Source organism: Nothobranchius furzeri, chromosome 1, assembly GCF_043380555.1.
Source record: "Nothobranchius furzeri strain GRZ-AD chromosome 1, NfurGRZ-RIMD1, whole genome shotgun sequence".
Lineage (NCBI taxonomy): Eukaryota > Metazoa > Chordata > Actinopteri > Cyprinodontiformes > Nothobranchiidae > Nothobranchius > Nothobranchius furzeri.
In genome coordinates, this window is record NC_091741.1 from 103,208,146 (window position 1) to 103,233,117 (window position 24,972).

At 44.9% G+C, this 24,972-nt stretch overlaps 1 protein-coding gene across 3 annotated transcripts in view; it reads right to left on the reverse strand.

Moving 5' to 3' along the window:
- The window catches only part of pdlim7 (PDZ and LIM domain 7), a 138,211-nt gene that overhangs the window by 101,368 nt on the left and 11,871 nt on the right, over positions 1-24,972 (reverse strand). For 2 of the 3 annotated variants that reach the window (XM_054738928.2, XM_054738927.2), the window contains exon 3: positions 2,200-2,351. In XM_054738928.2, coding sequence (XP_054594903.2) covers positions 2,200-2,351 — 152 coding nt within the window. Of the gene's footprint in view, positions 1-2,199; positions 2,352-2,433; positions 5,347-24,972 lie in introns of those variants that run through there. The other variant, XM_054738930.2, reaches the window with a different exon arrangement.

Genomic DNA, 24,972 nt, shown 5'->3' on the forward strand with positions numbered 1-24,972 from the left:
GTCTCTCCCTAAAACTACATCTATGGACTGTGTCTATATCTGAGCTTGAAAAGTTGGTCACTCAGCTGAAGCCATCCCCAGTGAGTCATGGTGGATGGCTGCTTATACTGAGCCAGGATTCTCTGGAGGTTTCTTCCTGTTAAAAGGGAGTTTTCCTCTCCACTGTCGCTTTATGCTTGCTTAGTATGAGGATTGCTGTATAGTCACTGACACTAGTCAGTGACTTGATGCAATTTGCTGGGTTCCTTATATAGGAAACATTATTTCTGATTGGCTTAATGAACTGACCTGAATTGGAATGTTTATTATGTGAAGTGCCTTGAGACGACTCTTGTCGTGATTTGGCGCTATATAAATAAAAATGAATTGAATTGAATTGAATCTGGATCTCCTTATGGTATTCTGCCCCTAGAATCTTTAAAGAAGCAATCCTGGTCCAGGCCCCTTTTTCCTTTGTCTATCATAAATGGCAGTTTCACTTCCAGTGTGGTTCTGGCTACTGACAGACCTCCGGGAGAGGATGTGCAGCTTTTAAAAATATCAGTCGAGCTGGTGTATGGGTCCAGCTCACAGAAGCCTGCATGTGCTCCAGAAGGTTTCTGGGTCGGAACCAGATCTGAACTGCCGCAGACCTCCAGGAGAGGATCATTTTTAAAAATACCGGCTCGACTGGCTTGTTGGTTTCTGGGTCGAATCCAGCTCACAGAAGCCCGCATGAGCTCCAGAACCGGATGACAGACGCCTCTCTCCCGCTCTCTGTCTTATAAAGAGTGATTGCACCTTGGCGCAACAGAGGGAGGTGTCATGATCACGTGGGGAGTTTCTGCTGAGCTCTGGCAGGCAAATATATTGAATATTACCATGCCATAACATGCCATAACATACCATACCATATCATACCATATCATACCAAGTTTACTTAAAGCACATTTAAAAACAGCATGACAGCTGACCAAAGTGCTGTACAGTAGTAAAAAGGAAAAACCCCAAGATAAAAACAAGATAAAGATCATATAAGAGATAAAAGGGATAACCTAAAAATTTAAAAGAAACATACTAGAGTAAAAAAAAAAACCCAAAGTCAAAATAAAAACATTAAAAAAACAATAAAAGCTTGGTCATTGATCAAAAGCTAAATGATAGAAGTAGGCCTTCAGTACAGACTTGAATCGACCCAGTGACAGGTCTGTCTAACACTAAGAGGGAGAGCATTCCAAAGTTTAGGTGCAGCAAGCGCAAAGACCCGCTCCCCACGAGATATACTTCATTTTTGGGATGCACAAAAGCAAGTGATCTGCCGTTCTCAGGTTTCTGGGTGGAACATAAGGCTTAAGCAGTTCTGACAGATAAGTAGGGGCTTGACCATTCAGGGTATTGTAAACAAAGGTTAAAACCTTGAACTGGATACGATATTTAACAGGCAGCCAGTGCAAGCGTGCAAGTACAGGTGAAATGTGACAGCGTCTAGAGGTGTTTGTCAGGAATCTAGCCGCTGTGTTCTGCACTCTCTGAAGACGCTCAATTGCTGAGACACTGACACCAATAAGTACTGAGTTGGCATTGTCCAAACGTGAGGTGACAAAGGCGTGAACAACAGACTCCAGCTGTGGTCGTTTGACTATTAACTTCAAACGTGAGTTGTGACGTAGTTGAAAAAAACCAAGATCTGACTGTAGCATTAATTTGTAAACTCATTGACAGATCAGAGTCAAGTTTCACTTCCAGACTGGTTACACAAGATTTCAAATTTATAAACGGTAGAGGGAAGTCACCAGGTGCATGCTTTGGATTGATTGGATTAAAAAGAATGGCGTTGGTCTTGTTTTCGTTAAGGCAAAGGAAGTTCTCCGACAGCCAGCCTTTAACTGCAGTAATACAGTCAACGAGAAGGCGAGCCCCTTTATACCGACAGTGTGTAATATTTTGTCAAAAGGATATGATTGCACCACATTATTGCTACAGTCTGACCACATATACACGACCACAAGCTACCTGATACCGCCACAGGATTGCAGCGAATTGACAGCACTGTTTTGTAAAAACGGCTATATAGGGGAGTATTTCAGGGACATCATGATGTCTCATCTTGTTCGAATGAAAATGAAACAGGGTAGTATGTGCATTGTACAGATTTATGCTCCTGTGAGCATGAGATAAAAGTACAGTGTTGTTGCATTATGCATGGGCAGATCAACCTACCTGCTGAGGGTGAGGGTGAGGGAGTCTGTTGCTGCTCTAATCTTGTTTTGTGCCTCCACATGGGTCATTTCTTCAGCATTGGCATCACTGATGGAGACCACCCAGTCCCCCACACCTACTCCAGCCTGAGCTGCTTTTCCACCTGGTGTGAGCTGAAAAAAGACCCACAAGGAGCTCAGTTAGAGGGTTATCCAAAATAAATTTACCAGAAAAATACTAAATTTCATAAAAAACCTATTCAGATTAAGTCCAGCTCCAGGACCAGTGCACCATTCTGTCCTGCTATGAACTTGAGATTGTTCTCACACCTTCATCTCTTCGTGCTTAAACTACTGTAACTCTCTCTTCACTCGTCTGAGCAAAACCTCCCTGAACCGCCTGCAGGTGGTTCAGAATGCCTGTGCTCGGCTTCTGACCAAGTCCTCCAAACACACCCACATCACCCCGCTTCTCCTCCAGCTTCACTGGCTGCCAGTCAACTTCAGGGTTCATTTCAAGATCCTGGTTCTGGTCAATATCTGTTGATAAACTTTGCAGCATTATTACAAATCAAGCAGCTAAAAATATGCATCAGGCACTGTCTCACCTTTACTGTCACTAAAGGAAAGTACTTCAAAGGTAAATGCAGTGTGATGTACGTTTGGCTAATGCTTTTAAATATAATAGTATAATGAAACGGTTCTGCTGCTGCATGCTGCCAAAACTCTGAAAGATGACATGAAGTGTCAGGCCAGCCACTTAGAAACATGAAGACAGGGGGTACCCAGCACTAGAGTTTGCAAACATGTCATGTTATATTTGCACAAAATAAGATTTAATACATGATCCAGCCTGTGGTGACAAAGCCATCTTTTTGCAGCAACTCAAATAGAAGAGTATAGACCGTATCCCGCAAATGAGAACTTTTAAGTGTTAAACAGCACTTGTAGCAAAAGGAATATAGATGAAGAAGACACAAAACAGGAAGAAATAAGCAAAACCACAGAGACACTGACGTACATCAGTCTGTTTCAAGAACAAGTGCATGTTTTCCAGTGTCCTTCCCAGTATTGACTACAGCAGGGAGGATGGGGTAGGTATAGGGTTTCTGTCCACTCCTTACCAATCAAAGATCTGAGCACAGAAACTTAAACTGCTGCCTTCTCAAGTGAGGGAGCAGCTGCACTCTAAACCTGAGCCAGAAGCACAGGTGCCCATGTCCATCATCACAACTCACATGCATTCAGGAATTGTAAAATCTATATTCCTAAAACTAGGTCATGTTTGAGATTTGTCCTTTTATTATATATAATACAGCATTTATCTGAGTGTCAAAGGTCTGAAGAGTTGCAAAAGAAGACATTTCTCAAGTGAAAGCTTTCAGCTATGGAACAAGAATGTAAGTTTGGCTCTACAAAAAGCCACCATGACCCTCCAGAGCAGTATCAATGCTTTTAAGCAAAGATCACCAAACCTTTTGAAAGTTCTCAAAGAGCAAGTCACACCAAAATCAACTTGTTTTTGCTGATAACTTGTATAAATAAGTGCATTATAGTGTTGTAGACATGTGTAGTTGTTAGTTTTGCATTTTGGTGCATTTTCTTTAAAAACTTAAAATTCTGCCTAAAACCTTCAGTCCAGTGCCCTCTTCAGCTCAAAAATAGTCAACACAAATTTACAACAGCAGTTTGAAATCTGTCTCGACCAATGGGTGAAAGGTCCCATGCGTTCCCTATCAGTCATTTTGCAGCTATATTTGCTATATTTATAAATGAAAAGTAAGAGAAACGTGGACGTAGTTCACGTAATTTAGCTAGTATCAGTCCACACTGCTGCAGGCTCGAAGCAAGTGTTGTGTGTGTGAGTGTGTGTGTGTGTGTGAGTGTGTGTGTGTGTGTGAGTGTGTGTGTGTGTGTGTGTGTGTGTGTGTGTGTGTGTGTGTGTGTGTGTGTGTGTGTGTGTGTGTGTGTGTGTGTGTGTGTGTGTGTGTGTGTGTGTGTGTGTGTGTGAGTGTGTGTGTGTGATAATGTCACAGACTGGTTCTGGTTGAGTTTTTGTGCCAGTTAGTAATATCAGCGCTGATGCAGAGCAGGAGGCACACTGAGGAGCAGCTCCTCATGCAGCTAAAAAGCTGACCCGGTTCTGAACTGGTGCTGAGCCCGGTTCTCATTAGAACATGTCTGATTCTGGACACTGAGTTAGCTTTGGGAGCAGTCCGATCACTCACCAGCCGTGTTATAAAGCACATATATTAGACAGATTGTTTTGTACATGATCTAAGTTACTAAACTCCCACAACAAGGTGATGTTATTTTTATTTTCAGGCTCCAGTAAACCTGCCCAATAAATCTGCTGTCAGACTGATGTAGTCCCCCACCGGCCTGCACCGGTCCAGGCAGTTCAGTTATTTTTTAACCCTCTGTCTCTTTACCTTCTAGTTATAACATTATGTCATTATTTTAGCTTACTGTTACACGCGTGTTGCTGCTCTTAAAAACAACTATAAATATATTTGCTGTTTCTTTATATTTCACATAGCCTCCCAGCAGCTGTGTGTCTGACACTGGGACCATGATGGGAATTCCACCCAGAGCAGCTTCTACACCCCTGAACAGACTCAGGTGTGGTGGAGAGCTTCTGAGCAGCTTCCATCTGAATGACAGGACAAGCTCTATGAACTGATCCAGGTAAAAACATTCTAAATAATAATATTGTACTCGGTTATCTGTTTTTTTCCTTAAGGACCAAGTTAGATAGGGTAGGCTTCGGTGATAAATCAATTTAACCCTTTGATGCATAATGGTCACTACAGTGGACAAGTACCCAAAATTGTTATTTATTTGTTTTTGCTATCAAGCACAGCTGTTGAAGACTTTATTGCATTTGAGCCCCTCCGTTTGGACTTCAGTAAGCCAAGCCAACATATTTCATGCTCAGAATGCACGCTGCCCACTGAAGTGGACATGTAATAAATTATTTGTAAATGATAAAATTTTACATAAAATATTTGTTGAAATTTGTTTCATTCACACCTAAAGATGAATGAAAAAAATTGTTTACAAAAATCATGGTTGAAGATTTCATAATTCATGCATCAAAGGGTTAATTATTAATTCAAATATTTTGTTGCGGGCGATTTAAAAAAATTGTTAATCAAATTTTTATGTAATTGTGCCTTCCATCCCCCCCCACCCCACCCCCCCACCCCACCCCACCCCCCACCCACCCACCCCCCGGAGCTTCCGTAGAGTTAGTTTCACAGCACCGCAACAGCAAGCGACTCCATGGCCAATGGTGAAAGTGGGCAGTTAGTTCCTAAGAAAGGAATTAAGCCGTCCGCTGTTTGGAACTGGTTTGGGTTTGCTGCTACGGACGTGGAGCGTGGCACTTTTATTCCAAGAGGGTGTTCATTTATTCATTATTCATCTCAGAAATGAGGGTTACATTTGTCTTGCTTGTGATTAAATAAAAAACTAAATTGGCTTTAAGGTGCCTTCCATTTCTACTTATTGCTAATCTTAATTGATGGGGAGAGAGAATAGGAAAAAAATCGTGAATCGAATTTCAAAAAATTTAATTTGAGATTTTATTTTTAGGTCGTATCACCCAGCCCTAAGATAGGGATTTATTGGCTGTGTAAAGTTATACCATCTTAGTTTGAATCTTTCCACAGCTATTTGGGGACTGGGAGGCTGTCTCTCCTTACATCACTCACACAGCACAGCTGATGCAAAGCCATAAATATCACTCTGAGAAATGGAAAATCAGACCTGCAAGTATAGGATTCCCTCTGTGTCCCAGTAATGACTGGAGTGGAACACCAAACTCACCTTAAAGAGCCCAGCAGGGAGAATTGCCCCATGGCTAATCTATCAGTACAAACTGAATTATTATTATTATAACCTCTAACCAGGCGCCCCTTTCTCACAGTCTGCATGTGTGAGTGCATACATGCATACAAGTTGGGGCGACGGTGGCACAAGAGTTAAGTGCTCGCCTCGCAATCGGAAGGTCGCAGGTTCGAGACCCGCTCAGTCTGTCGCTGTTGTTGTGTCCTTGGGCAAGACACTTAACCCACATTGCCTGCTGGTGGTGGTCGGAGGGACCGGTGGCGCCAGTGCTCGGCAGCCTCGCCTCCGTCAGTGTGCCCCAGGGCAGCTGTGGCTACATTGTAGCTCATCCCCACCAGTGAGTGAATGTGTGTGTGAATGGGTGAATGACTGGTTGTGTTGTAAAGCGCCTTGGGGGGTTCCAGGACTCTAGAAGGCGCTATATCAAATACAGGCCATTTACCATTTACCATACAAGTGTATGTGTGTGTGTGCAAGGTTTTTCCTGCGTTCAAATTTGAGTGGTGGCCACCTCGTTATTTTTGTGCTGCCCCAGTGTGATTTCACTCTGCCCCCAACTATATGGATGTTATTTTAACAGCAGTTGCAGCGTTGCACCACTATAGGGGCGCTGTATCAGCAGCGGTGCACCGAAAAGTGCAAAAACCGCTGCAGAAAAAGAAGATCAAAAATTGCTTTTCTCGCTAGTTGGTACATATCTACGGTAGGGTTGTTACGGTGTGAAAATTTAAGCTTGCGGTTATTGTGACCAAAATGATCACGGTTTTCGGTAGTATCGCGGTATTTCTTTAAACATGTTAAATTTTCAGACAACTAAATAAACCCTGTATGTCAGGAAAATGTTGTCCTCAGTTTGTGTCTAAATTTAGCCTAAAATGAGTTTTTTTGTAATTATGTTGTTTATTTGTTTACATTTTTCCCCTTTAGTCTTTAAAATACCAATATTTGCCCATAACTTCTTATTTTTGGTCTGTTTGATGTCGTCATTTAAAAAATATTAGATCAGATGATACTCAGTACTCAAGTAGCCTTCTAATCAGATACTTTTTTACCCTTACTTGAGTAATAAACCCTATATCAGGAAAATATTGTCCTCGGTTTGTGTCCTTCCAGTGAGCTTTGCAGATGTGGGAAAATGTCATCAGGCAGTAATCATTGTTAAATTCATAATTATTCTCGGAGAGAGACCAACTCTTATCTGCCCCTGGGAGCCCCGTAATGCATAGCGTCATTTCAACATGGCGGTGTCCGCGACACGGTTTGTATGCAGGTAGCGGCGCTGCGGCTGCTTTATATAGCGACTTGTTGCATTCTCCCTCAACCCAAATCCTCGGACCACGCATTTTAGCTAAAACCTAACGTTAGCTTGCCTTGCGTTGACTGTAGAGTTGTGGGAGATGGTCACGCAGATGTTTCATGAGATTTGAAGCGTTGCTGCCTTTCACAGACACTTTTTTCTGCACGTGCTGCAAACAGGATAGCCGTCTTCTATCAACTATCCCTCGGCATTCTTCAAATATCCAAAAAATGCCTGTACTTCCCACTTTGTCTTCTTTGAGGGATAATAAATGTCCTGCGAGCTGCCGTCTCCTCCTCTGGCCAGTATTTCAGCTTTAGCTTCAAGAAAGTTTTGGTTGTAAACAACAAAGCGCGCATGTGCCGCCGGCAACTTCAGCAGATGATACGGTGGCTGGTAAGGGTCACCGCGCCTACACCGCAGCCACGGTAAACCCACCAAGATAATATAGTTTTTTTTTTTAAACAAGACGGTTATTATTATTGTCAACTTTTTTTTTACCAGGGTTTACCCGTCTGCTTTGATCTATTTTGAAAACTCCGATCAAAACCGATAGGGGCGCTATCGGCAGATTACGATCAAATGCCGATGCATCGGTGCATCCCTATTTATAATATTTTGCCTTTAAAAAAAGTGAGGCAGTTGAATGCATGTGCTGGCACATGGTTGGGATGGTACCACCTCTACCTCAGTTTGAGCCAGGAAAAACCGTGGTGTGTGTGTGTGTGTGTGTGTGTATGTGTGTGTGTGTGTGTGTGTGTGTGTGTGTGTGTGTGTGTGTGTGTGTGTGTGTGTGTGTGTGTGTGTGTGCATGCGTGCGTGCGTGCGTGTGTCAGAAAGGATGTCTGTAATGAAATAATAGATGGTCTTCGAGTCAGACAAAAAACACTCACACAGAAACATAAGACAAATTCAGCTGTACAGTAGAGGTGAGCTGGAGATGCTTTTAAATATCTCTCCTCTTGCTTATTGGTGTGACATCACTAGTCACTTTCTTTCTTTGATGTCAACTTTAATGTCAGCAGTGGGATGCACTTGATAGAAACCAGATTTTGCTCCAGAGCTAAGGCTGTGATATAATATTCACTGAATCACGGTGGCACAAGATTCCTGCCTGATTCCTCAGAACAGTGATTTGGGTACGCCTACCCCTAGTGGTCCATGAGCACATTACAGGAGGTACACGGAAAAATTTCTATTTCATCACCCAGATGATGAACGCACTCACCCTGGTAAAAAAGTTAATAAAAATACATGCACAGTAATATATGGTTGATATCATATTATCAATTATCTATTTAGGCCAACCGCAACTGTGCAGCTATTTTTTCAAGCTGCAGTGACTCAGTTTGACAAAATTTCCATCAGCAGCTGTTTTCCTTACTAACTCTGAGTTAACTCTAACTCACTGCCAATGACGACTAAAGTCATCATTTGCATTTTTTTACTGTGTGGGTTTCGGAACGAGCCCCCGCACCGTGAGAACAAACAGCCCAGCTCTGAAGCCGATCTTCATGCGCATATGTCACACGTCACGTGACCAGGAAGCAGAAAATCCATGTGTTAGGAGATCGTTTTGGGCCTCTGCTGTAAAAAAAGTGAGACGTGAACCGGAAAAGCTTCTGCCGATCACAATTCAACAACGGATTATGAAAGAACGGATAACGCTCGAAATGTGTGGATTCTTCCTGATGTAAGAGGTAAGTCTCGGCTTTGTTTTGGTTGTTTTGGTTGTTTTGGCGTCGACACGCAATGTTCTCTGGCACTTAAAAAACAGTAAAAACGGTGAGAAACGCTGACAGCGAAGGGCTTTACCGATCAGGAAACGCTGGCAGCGAATGAGTTAATAACCTGAGTTTTGGGCAGCTTTCTCCCTGTCTATGTCTTTCTCTACCTGTCTGTCTTTTTCACCCTGACTGTCTTTCTCTCCCTGTCACTCTCACTGCGGTCCGTGCACACAGTGTGCATCACGGGTCTGACCTCTAATATCCCCAGAACAGTTGGTCAGAGCGTCGTTCAAACAGTGGCAGGGAAAAAGAATAAACCTCCAACCTTATTTAATATTGTCTCCAAAAAAAATGCAGCAAAGCATCATTTTAACCTGCAGTTATTCAATACTGAAGCAACACTTAACTGATAAAATGAAAAACATGAAAAGTGATTAAATGAACCAGGAATCAGGAAGAAATGTTTTTTTCTGTTTTAACATTTTTCACTTTAGTTCAAAATACTTACAATTTTGTGTTTTTGTCACATTTAGCTTGATTTTTATTTAAATATCATCTTTATTCATATGAGGATTTTGTGTTGCAGATGTGTTTGGAGAATGAATCTGAAAAACTAGAAAGTTTTTTTAAATAAGCTTTGACTTTTGAATGTTCAATAGGTTTTAGAAGTATTTGTTCTGAAATTCATTCTGAAATAAATAGAAGAAAATCATTTATTGTGATATAGATTTTAGGCCACATTGCCTATTCCTACCCAGATGAATAATAAACCAGCTTTTACCAATTTACATATTTGCACTGCCCTCTTAGGATGGCATCAAGTGCTGCAGAAACCTGTTAATCACTCATTCATTTAGGTCAGGTATGTGGCAGCAGAGAAACACCTAAAGTAGGACAGAGGTAGCCTGGCCTGCCAGACTCCTCTGTTTAATTCTGCACAGAGAAAGGGGGTGTTTCTCAATGCCAAGGAACCTCGCCTTGATGTCTAGGCCCCGCCCCGGTTGCCTAGGAGATACGTCCTCGGGAGCCGCCAAGACGTGTTCCAACGTTCATGTTCCACCGAGGCATGTGTTCTCAGTTTGTTAGCTGTTTAGCTAGCAGAGCGGGGATACACAGGTGTCTTGTAGCCTAGTCTTGGTAAAAAATTACCCAGAATACACCGCAGTATTTTCAAAAGGATGGCCTATCAGAAGCCGGCAGCTACTTCGGGGACAATTTTCAAGTTTAAAAGTAAGCAAGCTAATTTAAAATGTTTTTTTAGATCCAAAGAAGTAATCTATTGTTGGTTAGTTGCTTAGTAGTTGCAGCTTCGGTGGCTAGTGGGTAGTAACTCGCTTATATTTTTAATTTAATGAACATATACACAATTTAAAAAGTAAAAGGCTTGTTATATATTTATATTGAAACTAATAGGTATAAAATATAACGTTATCTCCCGTGTCACGTGACGTTACGTGACCGCCGTGGAAGCTGTGGTCACGTAACGCAACGTGACATGGGAGATAACATTGGGGTCACGTGATGCAAGTCTGTTCTATTTCACCGTTTTCTTTGACCAAGGAAGGACCAGTGTCCTCGTAAGCAAGGCGCCTGGCCTCGCAAGACATTGCCTCACGAGGCCAGCTGCCTTGACACTGAGAAACACCCAGGGTCTGGGAACTCTCCTATTCAAATAACCCCACCCCCTGAGAATTCTAACTGAGCCAATCAGCGCTGAGTAGCGTACATCACACACCACAACGCAGAGTTTGTCATAAAGCGAGCGCAGCTCTGAGGGCATCCATGCTGTCGACTAGTGTAAACACAGGTCGCACACGTGATGTCAGCATTTTTTGTCGCGTAAAGTGACGTTGCGGACCTTAAAACTCCGGTTTTGTCTGTCCACACACAGACACCCAAAACGGAGAAAACGCAGATCTTCACTTTGGCGGGAGTTTTTTTTTAAATCCGTTTTCGTGTGAAAAAACTCAATTTTCGTGTGGATGACAGGCCAAAATGTAGAAAAATATCTATGTTTTGGCAGATCCCCGGCTACGTGTGGACAGGGCCTTAATGAATTTATTTTCATTTGATGATCAGTTGTACATTCTACTTTGGGGGAATCATCAACGCGTTTGAGTAACGGGGTACTCGTGGTATGAGAAAAAGGCTCAGGATATCCAGAAGTTAAAAAATGTTAGAAACCACTGCCAGGGGCAGAATGAGACAAATTCAGGCCAGGAATTTTGAAACCATCCCAGCCCACCACCCGATTTACGTTAAACACTAAAAGTGAGTCAGGTTGGGCGCCAATCGATGTAAAAGTGGAAAACAACTAAATTAAATATTAAAATGTGCCCCGTTTCTTTCCACACCAACAGTGATTCCTAAACACCCGTAGTGGTTCATGAGCACATTACAGGGACTACGCTGAAAAATTAATATTTCATTATCCAGATGATGACAGCACTATCCCTGGTAAAAATAAATAAATTAATTAAAACATTGAGCTGGGATGTGTTATGCTTAATGAATACTCAAAGTAATGCACATTAGTGTTGTCAAAAAAATCAATACCTAGATATAAATCGATACTAAACGTGGTATCTAAATTAGATATTCCATCCCTGTGGTATCGATATTATGGAGTCTCACATATACACAGCCTTCGTTCAAGTACACCAACACGCATGACAGCCAGATGCCGTAAAGCAGCCTCCGCCTCCCGGCCAAACAGGAGAAGATGCCGCATGGCTACACTGCAATTTCCTGCGCGAGTTGTCTCCGATCCAAGTTATGTTAACAATGGCAACAGTGAATTCGGGAGGCGCTTCACAGCCCAACTTAAACAACAACACATTTGAATTTGAAGGAAGTATTAATGCTTTTGGGCACAAAGGCTGGGTTGAGGCATGGAATAGCCGACCCACCATCTTCCCGGATCCTGAGGCATGCGGGAGCCACTGAGAGGGCGGTTAGGTCGCTCACTCTCTTGACAGATGCCAGCGCCAGCAGCAAGGCAGTTTTGAGTGACAGGAACTTGAGTGAGACCCGGTCCAAGGGTTCAAATGGGCTTCAGATAAGCCGCGCAGAACCACCGTTAGGTCCCACTGTGGAAATAGTGAGCGGGACACAGGCCTGTTCCTTCTGACACCTTTTAGAAAACGTTTTGTGAGGGGATGATTGAAAACAGATCTATCTCCAAAACCCTGGTGACAGGATGAGATAGCTGCAGCATATGTCTTAATAGTGCTGAATGCGAGGCCTCTGTCCATCAGTATCTGCAAAAACGATAGGACATCCGCCAGCTGGCAGGATAGCGCTTGAACATTTCGCTCCGTGCACCAGTTCTGGAAAGCTGCCCATTTAGCAGCATAAGATGCGACAGTAGAGGGCGCCCGCACACTCTGAATCGTGGCGACCACATCATGTGGCAGCCCAGAAGCCTCTAAGTGTGACCGTTCAGCGGCCAGACCCACAGCCGCTGGCCTATTTCTGGAGGATGTTTGATCATCCCATCCACCTGGAGAAAGGTGTCCGCCCTCCAAGGGAGCCTCCACGGGGAGCCGGACACTAGCGCTTGCAGGTCTGGAAACCATGACGCGGACAAGCGTCTGGGAGCTACCAGAATTACTGAGAGCTGCTCCGACCGAATTCGGTCCAGGAGACGGGGAATCAGTGGGACCGGCGGAAACACATATAGAAGCGTTTGAGGCCAGGGCTGGTGTGAGAACGCGTCCGCTCCGAGCGGGGGGTGGTCCCGGGGACTCAGGGAAAACCACAGGCGACACTGAGCGTTTTCGCGAGAAGCGAACAGATCCACAGATGGCTCCCCGAACCTGATCCAGATCTGTGATATCAGTGCAGGATGCAGACGCCAGTCGGAGTCGCAGGGTCCCCCTCTCAACAGGATGTCTGCTGCTACATTCAGGACCGCAGGAATGTAGGTGGCTTTGATGGACAGCAGGTGGACATGTGCCCAACACAGGAAATCCATGGCTACACACAATAGTGGGAGGGATCGAACTCCCCCTTGGCGATTTATGTAGGCTGCCGCCACCTGGTTGTCTGTGTGAACTTCGACATGACGGCCCTCGAGAAGGGCAGCGAAGTGTCTGATCAGATTCCTCACTGTCATAAGCTCCAACACATTTATGTGCTTGTGCGTGTGGGAGGGCCAGTGATCTGCCACCGTATGGGACAAGCACGTGCTCCCCCATCCCAACAGTGACACATCCATAAACACAGATACGTGTGACGTAGGACGTCCGATGGGGACCCCGTGTGAGAGGGTGCAGGGATTCCCCCAGTGAGCGAGGTCCCCGCCCACTGAAGGGGGAACCCTCAACATACATCTCTTCTGACGTATCGGGTGTACCCGGAGGCTGATGAACCAACGCTGCAGGCGCCTCGTGTGCAGTAAACCTAGCGGCACCACAGCGTGGGCTGCAGCCATCATGCCCAGAAGTTTCATGACTAACAGGGCTCTCACGATCTTGCGGGGTTGTGCGTGGGAGATCACCGTGGTGAGATCTGCCGCTCTCGCTGGAGACAAACGTGCTCTCAGTAGAGACGCGTTCAGCTCCACCCCGAGAAACACAATCGAATGGGATGGAAGGATTGAGCTCTTCTCCCAGTTTATGGAAAACCCCAGGATTGACAGATGCTCTATTAACTTCCAGGTTTGCTCTGACGCCTCGTCCTTGGACCGGGCACATAGGAGCAGATCGTCCAGGTAAAATAAAACCCTCATTCCCGCAGTGCGTAATGGCTGCAGCGCGGTCTCCAGACATTTGGAGAAGGTGCGCCGGGCAAGCGAGTAGCCGAAAGGGAGACGATTGAACTGGTATTGAACTCCCTTGAATGAGAAACGCAGGAATGTCCGGTGCTTGGGAATTACTGGGATGTGGAAGTATGCGTCTTTCAGGTCTATTGACTTGAACCAGTCCCCGGAGCGCACGTATTCCAGGACTTGCCTCATTGTTAACATGCGGAAATGCATCACTGCTATGGAGCAGTTGAACAGGGAAAGGTCGAGAATTGGTCTCATTCATCCTGACTTCTTCGGTACTACGAAGTAGTGGGAGTAGAAGCCTGAGAGCTCTCGTCCGCGAGGGACTTGGGGAATTGCGTCCTTGGACAGAAGTTCCCGCAGCTCCAGGGCCTGAGATTGTTCCTGTGACGTGAACGTCGTCTCCTCGATCCCGTTGAAGGGAGGAGGAGCGGACTGAAAATGGAGTGTGTGACCGTAATGAATGGTGTCCGATATCCATTTCCTCATGAGGCAAAGGTGGCACCATTCTTGCGCGCGTTCCGACAGCGGACGCATGTTCGAGGTCACATGAACGACATCTGAGGACTGGGTTTGCGCCCTTAACGCCGTCGCTCGCACCAGAGAACTGGGAGCGACCCATGGAGGGCTGTGCTCGAAAGGGCGAGTGTGAAACAGCTGGAAGAGGCTGATCCGCACCACGGAGCGTGGAGTCCAAGGATGAAGGATGAGTGGGAGCCAGGCCCACGCACGACAAAGTGCCAGCAGATGGAGCCGCGCACTGTGTCGCCGCGCGTGGTCGCGACAGCGCCATGACATCCCGTCCCACCCATCGTTGTGGGGGAAGCGGGATGAGTTGGGCCTGGCCGGAGGCTGGGGCCAGTGCGCAAATGGAGTGCAGCCTTACAGCTGGCCGTGTAACATGACGGACTGCGGGAACATGCAGATGTGTCGCAGTGCTTGGTGTGGGGAACATGTGTGAGGATTCGGCAGAGGATTCTGCAGAGGACTGTAGGATTGTGCTCTCAATGTGACGTTTTTTGGGTTTTATTTCAAAACCAAAATCATTCACAGAGTTAACATTACAGCCATAAGCACACACATTCCTCCCAACGAGTCGTTTTCGTGGTTGTTTTCGGCAAGGTTCCTGCGCCTGTGACTGCCAAGACGGCGTCTGCTGGCTCTTTCGGAACCGTTGGCCGCCAACTCCCTGGTCCCGCTGAGGTGGAGCCAAAGCAGGAGGCCGGCTCCGCGGGGCAGGCGGTGCAGCTGGGCGCCTGAAGTTTCCGCACCGTTCGTCCCATCCTCTGGAGGAATGGCCTGAGTGAGAGGCGGACCGGGGGTGGACCAGGTCTCGCATCGTGGCTGACAGTTCAGCCGCCCTCTGAGCCCTCTCGATGACGCTCGTAAGATGGGGACCAAACAGAACGTCAGAGGTGATGGGGCCTGTCATGTCCCTGGGAAGGTGTTTAACCCACGACATGAAGAATCATCACATGACAAAAGAAGAAAGTTCAAACAATGATTTATTTAACCTAACTAAAAGTGTCCTGGAGCTATCCAAGTACAACGTAACCGGCACGAGTCCAGAAGCCAGCAGGGAGGGCAGACGGTGTGACGGGGTGTCCAGGAGAGGGAGCCAGATGATGGCGGCAGAGGGCAGTGGAGCAGGGGGAGAGGCGAACCTTGAGAATTGTAATCCAGGGGGGTTATGGGGACTTCCAGATAGGTACATCCAACAATGGTTCAGCGATTCCAAGTATCCTGAAGATCAAACAAACTTGAGTCCAAACACCAAAATCCAAGCACAAAAAACCAGATAAATCCAAAAACTGCGACAGCACAAATGTCTGAGCAGAGACCAAGCGAAACCTAGAACTGAGTGGCAAGATTCTACCGTGAGTAGTTAATCATCCAGCGATGTGAAGTGGTTCCCTCTCCTCTTAAATAGAGCTCTGCTGCGGTTGATTAGAGGAGCTGCAGCTGCCGCTGATCGGTAATGCTCCGCAGCTGGTGAGTGCCCTCTCCTGGGATGAAGATCTTACAAAGATGTTGTAGAGAAGAGGGAGTACTCACCCCGTCACACAACAGGGGCCTTCCAGCATCTCCCTGTGCAGGTGATCAGGAATGGAGGGCAGGGCCTTGAGCCACAAGGCCCACTGGATAAGGGTCTGCCAGGCAGCAATACGAGCAGAACCGGTGAGTACAGCAGCACACAGATTGAGAATGGCACCAGCAGTTTTAATAATGATGGTTTTTGACTCGTCAGGAACATCAAGCTCTTCCACCATTTTGGAAACGCCAAAGGCAAGAAAGGCAATGTTATTTCCTGCAGCGCCGGTCTGGAAGGTGCACTGGTGTGCATGATTGGTCAGCCGCATCAGCAGCTGGTCATGCTTAGAAGCGGGAACTGCTCGTGGGCCAGCGAGGTGGTTCTTGGCGCCACACAGCGAGGCCAAGTCCGGCTCCAGTGGAGGAACGGATGGCCAGCCCAGGTCGGAGAAGCCCTCGACCTTGGTAATGGGCGCATATGTGGAAATTGGCGCCTTAAGCTTAGCAGGCTCGGAGAAGGTGGCGGTCCAGCAGCTCATGGCAGCGGGGAAACGCGGCCAGATGGGGTCTGGACAGCGTGTCTGTGTTGACCCGAAAATTCCTGCCAAGTCATCTGCCTCAGGCGGAGCCGGTTCTGGAACGGCTAGCCCCTTGCGGACCGCGGACGTGGAGATGATGGCGGGCAGCTCCTGGAGCAGTGCTCTAACTGCTGGCAGGGAGGAGCTAGAAGCCACTGGGGCAGAAGGACCCGCTGAGCGAGGCTCGTCGACCTCCGTGTTGTACAGGAGGGAAAAAGGGCTATGGCAGCCAGCCTCGTCGTACTCTTCACAAGGCTCGTCGACCTCCGTGTTGTACAGGAGGGAAAAAGGGCTATGGCAGCCAGCCTCGTCGTGCTCCTCACGAGGCTCGTCGACCTCCGTATTGTACAGGAGGGAAAAAGGGCTATGGCAGCCAGCCTCGTCGTGCTCCTCACGAGGCTCGTCGACCTCCGTGTTGTACAGGAGGGAAAAAGGGCTATGGCAGCCAGCCTCGTCGTACTCCTCACTGTCGATGACATCATCCAGTCGGGAGGGGCCAGCCGGCTCCTGACCGACGACGAAGAACTGAAAGGGCTTGTCCAGCGAGTACGTGCCAGCCACCGGAATTACCTCGTCGGTGGTGGGGGTGAAGCACTCAGGCAGAGCGGCACAGAACAGGCACGAGGCCTGGGGGGTCAAGGCCAGGCCAGCGTGATGAGCCCCGAGACAGACCTCACACTTGGCGTGCAGGTCGCCGCTGGAGATGGAGCCCGTCTGTCAGGCCGGGCAGGTCCTGGCGTCGCTGGACATGGCTGGTGAGTTGAATGTAGTTTCTTCGATGATTTGCTCTTTAAAGAAAGCTCTTAAGCTTGGCTTGAAGAGATAATGGAGGCGAACAGTGGAGTCGCTCCACTTATATACCCACGAGGGGTGCCCACCATTGGTGGGCGTACATTTAAGCTCTTCATGATTGGCTGATGCTGAGATCATCCTTCCAATAGCAGCTAGCTTAAGGGCTAAGACTAGACAAAATAGAACTGGAGTGGCCAAATTACCTCAAACGTAGTGTAAGGGTTTGAATAGTAAATTATAGGGTTAACGTTTTATTTTGAAGGCAAGCTCAACGGGTAAGAAATGTTATTCCGGTTCTGTTTTTTTCCGCTCTGGTTTGCTATGCTAGTAAATACTTCATTACGAGTGATTCTGTTGAAATAGTTAAGAGTTTGTAAGGTGTGGGTTACGGCGACAGTAGCATGAAAATAATCGTCATAAAAGAGCAACCAGAGACTCTGAGTAATTACAGTATAATCGCTGATATGAGTCAATACTGTTAGACTCCAGCCACGTTTGCCCTAATAACTCCACGGTGCATGATCCATGTGATCTTCAGTAGATGCAATTACATCATCATACATTTAGTTTAACATGATTTTTTTTTCTCTGGACAAGAAATAAACAAAATGGGCCACCTCTAGATGAAATTTAAATCATTTTACATTAATTATAAATATATAATTAAAAAGTGCCTGTGGGACATTTGATACACCTCTAGCTGTCAACTGTGTGTGTTTTATTTTACTTATATATATATATATATATATATATATATATATATAATATATAATATATAATATATATATATATATATATTATATATATTAAGAATTTTTGTTGTTTTTATTTCTTTATGGCTTTTACCAGTCATTACAGCATCAGTTATCTGCTTTTCTGTGCAAAAGTCCTAACAAATCCATCCATATCTAGGCCTGTTGTTATGGCCTTCTCATGAGCCAGAATGACTACATTTCTTTTTCTCTCGTGTAGCATAGTACGGTGGAACGGGGTAAGAACACGAGACAAAGAGGAGAAAGAGCTCTTGCATGATGCTGCTGATATTCCCATCACAAGGGAGGTCACATACATGCGATGGTGCTGAGGAAAGGCATTCTTATACCCATGTAGATATTTGCAAACGGTGGAGAGGTCTACTAACTCTACACTGTTATCATCATCAGTCTTTCTGAATTCTTTCTCCAACATTATTTTTTTGACAAGAATCTCATTGGAAAGTTTGTCACTGTCACTTCCTGTCATTTTCTGCAGAGGACTTAACCTGTCAGGATCCAGAAAAGAGGGAGACTGAGGTTGAAGACAGCTAACTGCTTTCATGAGATTAAGATTGCTTTTGGAGGATCTTGTCTCCATCTCTACAATGACTATGTCCAAAATGTTGAGAAGAGCCCTCTTCAGAGCCTGGCTAGGTGTTGTGGAGTCTTCTGCGTGGCCAGCAGTGGACATTACACTTCCTGTTAGCAGTGAGCTTGTTTTCTTTGTCTTATAGCAGCTGGTGCCAGTGTGCTGGTTAATGCCTCACTTTCCTCATCTCTCATCTGCTTCAAAGCCTGCAGAGATGCACTGACTACTTCTGAAGCACAGCACAGGTCAACAGAGTGAGACGGCAGCATAGAATTTGCCGACTTCAGGGAACCCAGAACTTTCAGGAGGAATTTTCCTATTTCAAATAAATTGTGCCTCCTTAACATCATCAACAGCCCTGATGCCTCTGTACAGATATCAGCATCAGCAGCTCTGTCCTCTGTAACCTCTGACAGGAAACTCATAACAGCATCCTGATTCTCCACAAGGCAATTGGTCACATCATGGTGGCTTGTCCACCTGATCTCCAACAGTTGTTTCAGGGAGGGAACGTCATAGTTCTGTGAAACATAATGACGGTGGGAAAATGAATGAAGAGATCCTGAAAGATCAAAAAGGTTTTGCACATGACTCTGCCTGCACTGCATGGACCACTGCCAAGTGCAGCTGGTGGTTGTAGCAGTGGATGTAGGGAATATCCGTCCCTACCTTCTTCTGCAGTAAGGCGTAAACCCCACCCCTGAGCCCACTCATGACAGAAGCTCCATCATAGCACTGACTGATCATTTCAGCTGCACTATAGCCTGAGTCAGAGAGATGCTCAAGAATTTGGGTGGTAATGAATTCAGCATTTAACTGACTGAGGTCAAGCAGACCGATCAGGTGTTCCTCTGGAATGCCATTACAGACAAATCTAACCATGACTGACGGATTCTCCACATCTGTCCCTAGTTCCATCACTTTTAATGCAAAACCCAGCGTAATCTGCTTTGTCATAATTATCTTTGATCTTTTTTAATAACATTTGTATTTCAATAATTTCGTTTTGTATGTTGTGAGAGGTGTATTTAGCATTTTCTGGGATGTATTTGTTTATTTCATTAAATTTGGAGTCTTTGGCCAGTGTGTAGTCAACCATTTTTAAGAACAGTCCTGCAGAGAAATCATCACCACTGGAGCTTTCCACACTGCCACGAAGTGGCAGTTCATTTACTGCTAGGAACTGAACTACATCAATAGTTTTTACGTAGTATCTGTTTTTCTTGATTTGTGTGGGACTTATTAAATTACCTATTGTTTACCCTGTGGCCTCTCTCTGGGACATTTCAGAGCAGCTTCTTCATTTTTTATGTGGCATTGACTTGATGCATGCTTTGTGAATCCCTTGTCCTTTTCCAGTGCTGTTTTACAATTAGTAAATCCTTGTTTTGTGAAAACTAAATCCCTATCATTGTTCCCTTCAAACTTACAACATGGGAAACAAAAGAACGCATCCAGCTTTACTGAATATTCCAGCCATGTTCTCCCATGACACCAGGCAGGGCAAAATGAGCGCATGTTCTTCCCAAAATGGAGCTTGGGGAAAACAAGAGCTGTGGGTTGGGACAGTGCGCTACTGTTCAGGCCTGTGTCACCCACAGCGACGGCTGGGTTGGTAGCGACGGGGACAGCAGGAGGCGCTGTGGTGCTCGTGCAACTGGTTGTGGCGAGTTGAGAAGCAGCAGCAGACGAGCCGGCTTCTGCCGCTAGTGCCTTAGCACTGTAGCTAGGTTTAGGAACCAGAAACCTGCTCATTGTCGACTCGGTTCACTTCAAAAAACGAATTAAAGAAGAGAACGAGGCAAACTAAAACCTTGAGAAAGAGTACCAAATAATTCCAGTGACCGACAGAAGAAGAAAACTTCAACCAGTGGCCGAGCTCAGATAACGATGATGCGTCTCTGTGTTCTGCTGCTGACTGACTGAGGCGTGTGATGCGAGTGAGACACAGAGAATGAAGTGCAGTGGCTGGCCACACCCTCCCTATGCATCTACCAATCAGCAGCTACTTTGAATGAGAGAGAGAGAGAGGAGAGCACTCTGACCCTTTTTCATCAGATCTTTTAAAATTTGAGATTTCTACATGTCATCGCATTTGGGGGGGCAGTCACTATTTTTAGGGGAGCATTGCCCCTCCTTGCTCATGCCCACATCCGGGCCCGCTTCGCAGCTGATGTGATCGAGAGCGTAGGTTAACAAGGTCGCCGATTAGAAGCACTCGTCGTTCCACAGCGCTTCGTTGCGCTTCCGCGTCTGGTGTGTTCTGGGCGTTATCTGCGTTAATGGCTCGTTAATGCTGTACGTTTTTTATGATAAACACACAAGCTTCTAAACTTTCCAACATCTCCCAATTCCGTGATTTAGTGGGAAAAACATTTCCATTCGCAGCTGTTTCTCTCATTAAAACGGGAGGTTTGTACAGTTTCTCTCACCTTGTCTGTCTCACTGCAGCCACCGTTCCGTTCAGTTTAAATTAGTTAAAAATTTGTGTTTTCATCACATTTAGCTTGTATTTTAGCTTGTTGTTAGTTTTATGAGGAGTTTTGAGTTGCTTTGTTGGAGAATGAACCAAAACACAACATAAAAACTACCTGAAAGTTTTTGTATTTTTTAAAATAAGATTTGAACGTTAAATGTTCAATAGTTTTTATAAATATTCGTTCTGCTGCAATTAATCTGGTATGTGAGAATGTAAAAGCCAGTCATTTTGACATAAATAAACATTATATTGTGATATAGATTTTAGGCTATATGGCCCATTCCTACCCAAATGAAAAATAAACCAGCTTTTATCAAGTGCCCCGTGTCCTGCATGTTTTCCATGTCTCTACTTCAGCCCACCTGATTTATATATTTGCATTGCCTTCTCAGGATGACATCAAGTGCTGCAGAAACCAGTTGATCACTCATTCATCTAGATCTTCCAAACGAAAAGTAAATAATTAAAATATATATATATATAACATGAGTCAGAGGTACTCAACTGATAAAATGATATACATTACGACTCAGAAAAAAATGTGGGCACAAATGGGTTAACTTTTGGGGAATCGTCAACATGTTTGACTACGTGGGTACTCGTGGTATGAGAAAATGGCTCTGGGGGTCCATGAGTCAAAAAAAGGCTGAGAACCACTGCTATACAGTATAAATACTTGTGTTATGTTTAGTGGTGGGCATAGATAAATTTTTAAATCTAGATTAATCTCACTGTAATCTTGGAATTAATCTAGATTAATCTAGATTAAAATGGCTCATTCAAATTCTGCCAAAGGCATATGTGTGTGCTACCTAGATAATGAATAAAAGCAAGTCTTTGAGAATGGAGGCGTATTTCTTGTTTCAGTAATGCATCACAGACTGATAAAGCAGTTTTACTACGATAACTGATGATGAAAATAAATAATGATCAATAAGTATTTGTGTTTAATAGCTGTTTATTCAGTTCAACAAATTCTGCACTGTAGGTCTACAGAATAGGTCATGATTAACTATTTACAGTCAGTAGCATTTGGTCAATCAGTCCAAGCTCTATTTCTCCTTCTTCCACCAGTCACTCAAGCAGACCAGCTTGTTCACATTGTCTGGTGACAAACTAGATCTTCTCTTCTGCACAATATGGCCTGCTAAAGAAAAAAGTATATATATATACACACACACACACACACACGCACACACACATACATACAGACATACATACATACACACAGAAACTATCTGGCCTGGGGAGGGGGTTAAATTTCTGGGGTGCCCTTCCAATGCCCCCCTTTAGTTTGCATGTAGGATCGCCTCTGGTGAATGGGAGTGAGAGCTGGAAATGATGCCACAGCTCACCTGTATGAGCAGAAGCCAACTGTTGCTGTTGTTGTCTCTGAAAACGGCAAGGGGAGTTATCCTAGCTCAACTTTTCTAAACAAATATAAAAATTTATGAGTAAAACGTTTATTATTACAGGTGAATTTGAGTCGAAGCCACATGAACAACGACCTGTAGAAACAATTTATCACTTTATCATAATAAACAGCTGCTAAAAGAGCTAAACTTAGTTGGAAACCGCACCTGTCTGAGAAAGTCTTGTCTCGGTTTTCTCACATCCGAGCGCTGCTTCGGCCGCGGACGGTGAAGTGTGGCCCGGGGAAAGCCCGGCTGGAAATGTCGGAGGTAAACAAAACAAAATAAAAAGAATGAAAGTCGGATTTATGGATTAAACTCTGGTGAAAGTACATAAATTATTTACTTGTCCCGCGCGATGAGAAGGGAGAAGTGCTGCTGGTGGCGAAGGTGCGACTGTTCGGCTGCATGGGGAACATCAAACTCCGCGAGCCTGGCGTCCATCCATACGTACGATGATCCGCGCCGAGTACACATCCGCGCCAACCAGGTATCCATCCGCGCAATGTGAAAGCATGTGTGAAAGCCATCATAGCTTACTTAGTATAGACCCAGACCCCAACCCAACTTTGAGAATAGATTAACGGCGTCATTTTTTTTATCGCGCGATAAGAGTCTGGCTTTGCCGCAGCGCATTAACGCCGATAACGGCCCACCCCTAGTTATGTTACATAAACTGAAATTCTATTTAATAGGGCTGTAGCGACGCCTCGATGACGTCGATGGCTCGATTCTAAAAATTTGTCGACGTCAGATCCGGTAGTCGACACACCGCGCCCACTTGTTGCATCCCCAGGAGTTTGTAAATAGAAGAGGAATCTGCATGTTTTTCCGCTAGTTCGCCCTCTTCTCCACCTTCACTAACATCTCCGCCAAATACCGAAGACCCGGAACAACGTCCGTCCACTACAAGATTCCTTTCCTGTTTTGCCCGCCTTCGTCTCCCGGCAACGGACAACAACTTCCGGGGTCAAATGCGCTGCTTCGTGTCTATCGCAGATGTAGAAAATCACCGGGAGCGTTTCTCCCTTCATTAAGGAGCTTCTTTCAGACATTAGGAGAGCTGTTTTGGTGGTAGCAGTCTCTCCTCTGTGCTGGTCTGTTTGCCGCTGGGTGTTTTTGGTTTATTTAAACTTGGTAACTTGAACTTAACGTTGGTAAAGCTACTGTTAGCATTTTCGCTAACAGCTTCATGCGTTTGGATAAGCTGTTACGTTTTGGTTTAGAGTTCATCTTTTTTTGTGGCGTAGATCTCCCTTTTATTACATTTAGAGTGTTGTGGGTTTTCGGTTTCGTTTAAAATATCACCTTGAGTTTGGTTTAACCACCCAGTTTAGAGTTGGACCTTTGGAGATTCTTATTTTGGTCCAGAACCCTGTAATCTTTGCCCAGTGGGACATCCCTAGTTATTTGTACTTTTGTTTTAATTCCCCACAGGCAGAATTAGTTTTATTATTCCCAACCTGTGGATGGAAAGATTTATGTTTTTTTGTAGTTGTAAATAAACCTGATCATCATTTTAACTTTTAAATCCCGTTATTGTCCCTTCCTTTTTGCACACGAGCCAAACTCCCCAGGAAGAGTCGTAACACCACTCGCCTCACGCACATAAGTGACCAAAACAAAGCAGCATGGAGACACTCCCTCTCCAACCACCTCTCAGGCAGCAGCCTGCACTCCCAAGTTCTACATGTCACCAGAACATAACTAACCAACACAATAAAAGCAGTGTTTTACAACATAGAAGGCCTGTAGTATTTATTCTCTTACAGTAACAATTTATCAATTTTTTTGAGGAATTTATTAGAGATTTTTTTGGTTTTTATTAACTGTGCAATAGAAAAATAATCATTAGATTAATTGTCTAAATAGTCATTAGAATAATCGACTATTCGATAAAATAATCGTCAGAATAATCGTTTTAAAAATAATCGTTTACCCCCAGCCCTACTATTTAATTCTGTTTAACCCTTTCAGGCTCAAAATAAGTTGTGATAAAAGGACGAACAACTACGTCCTTCATTTGCTGCTGTGGCCCCCAGACTCTGGAACTCTCTCCCCCTGAGCCTGAGATCAGTGGATTCGGTGGTCTCCTTCAAAAAGCAGCTGAAGACTCACTTGTTCAAGCTGGCTTTTGTATGACCTTCTTCACCACTGTCTCTTTATTCTGCTCTCCCCACCTATTCCACCTTCCTCGGGATCCACTGATTTCCCTCTTTCCTATTAACTCTCTCTCTTTCTTAACATTTTTTCTTTGAAATCGCAATTGCTTATTGTTGCTCATTTTAAATATATTTTTAAACATTTTCTAAATGCTTTTTTATATTTTTACAATTTTTATATTTTTTGTTTTTGTTTTTATGAAGTGCCTCGTGATTTTTATCTTGAGAGGCGCTATAGAAATGATATTTTCTTCTTCTTCTTCAGGGGTACTTCTGAGTTAAAAAATGCTCATGAAATATGTATGTGGAGTAACCAGGTAGGTAGCTTTTAAATGTTGCTAATCTGCAAC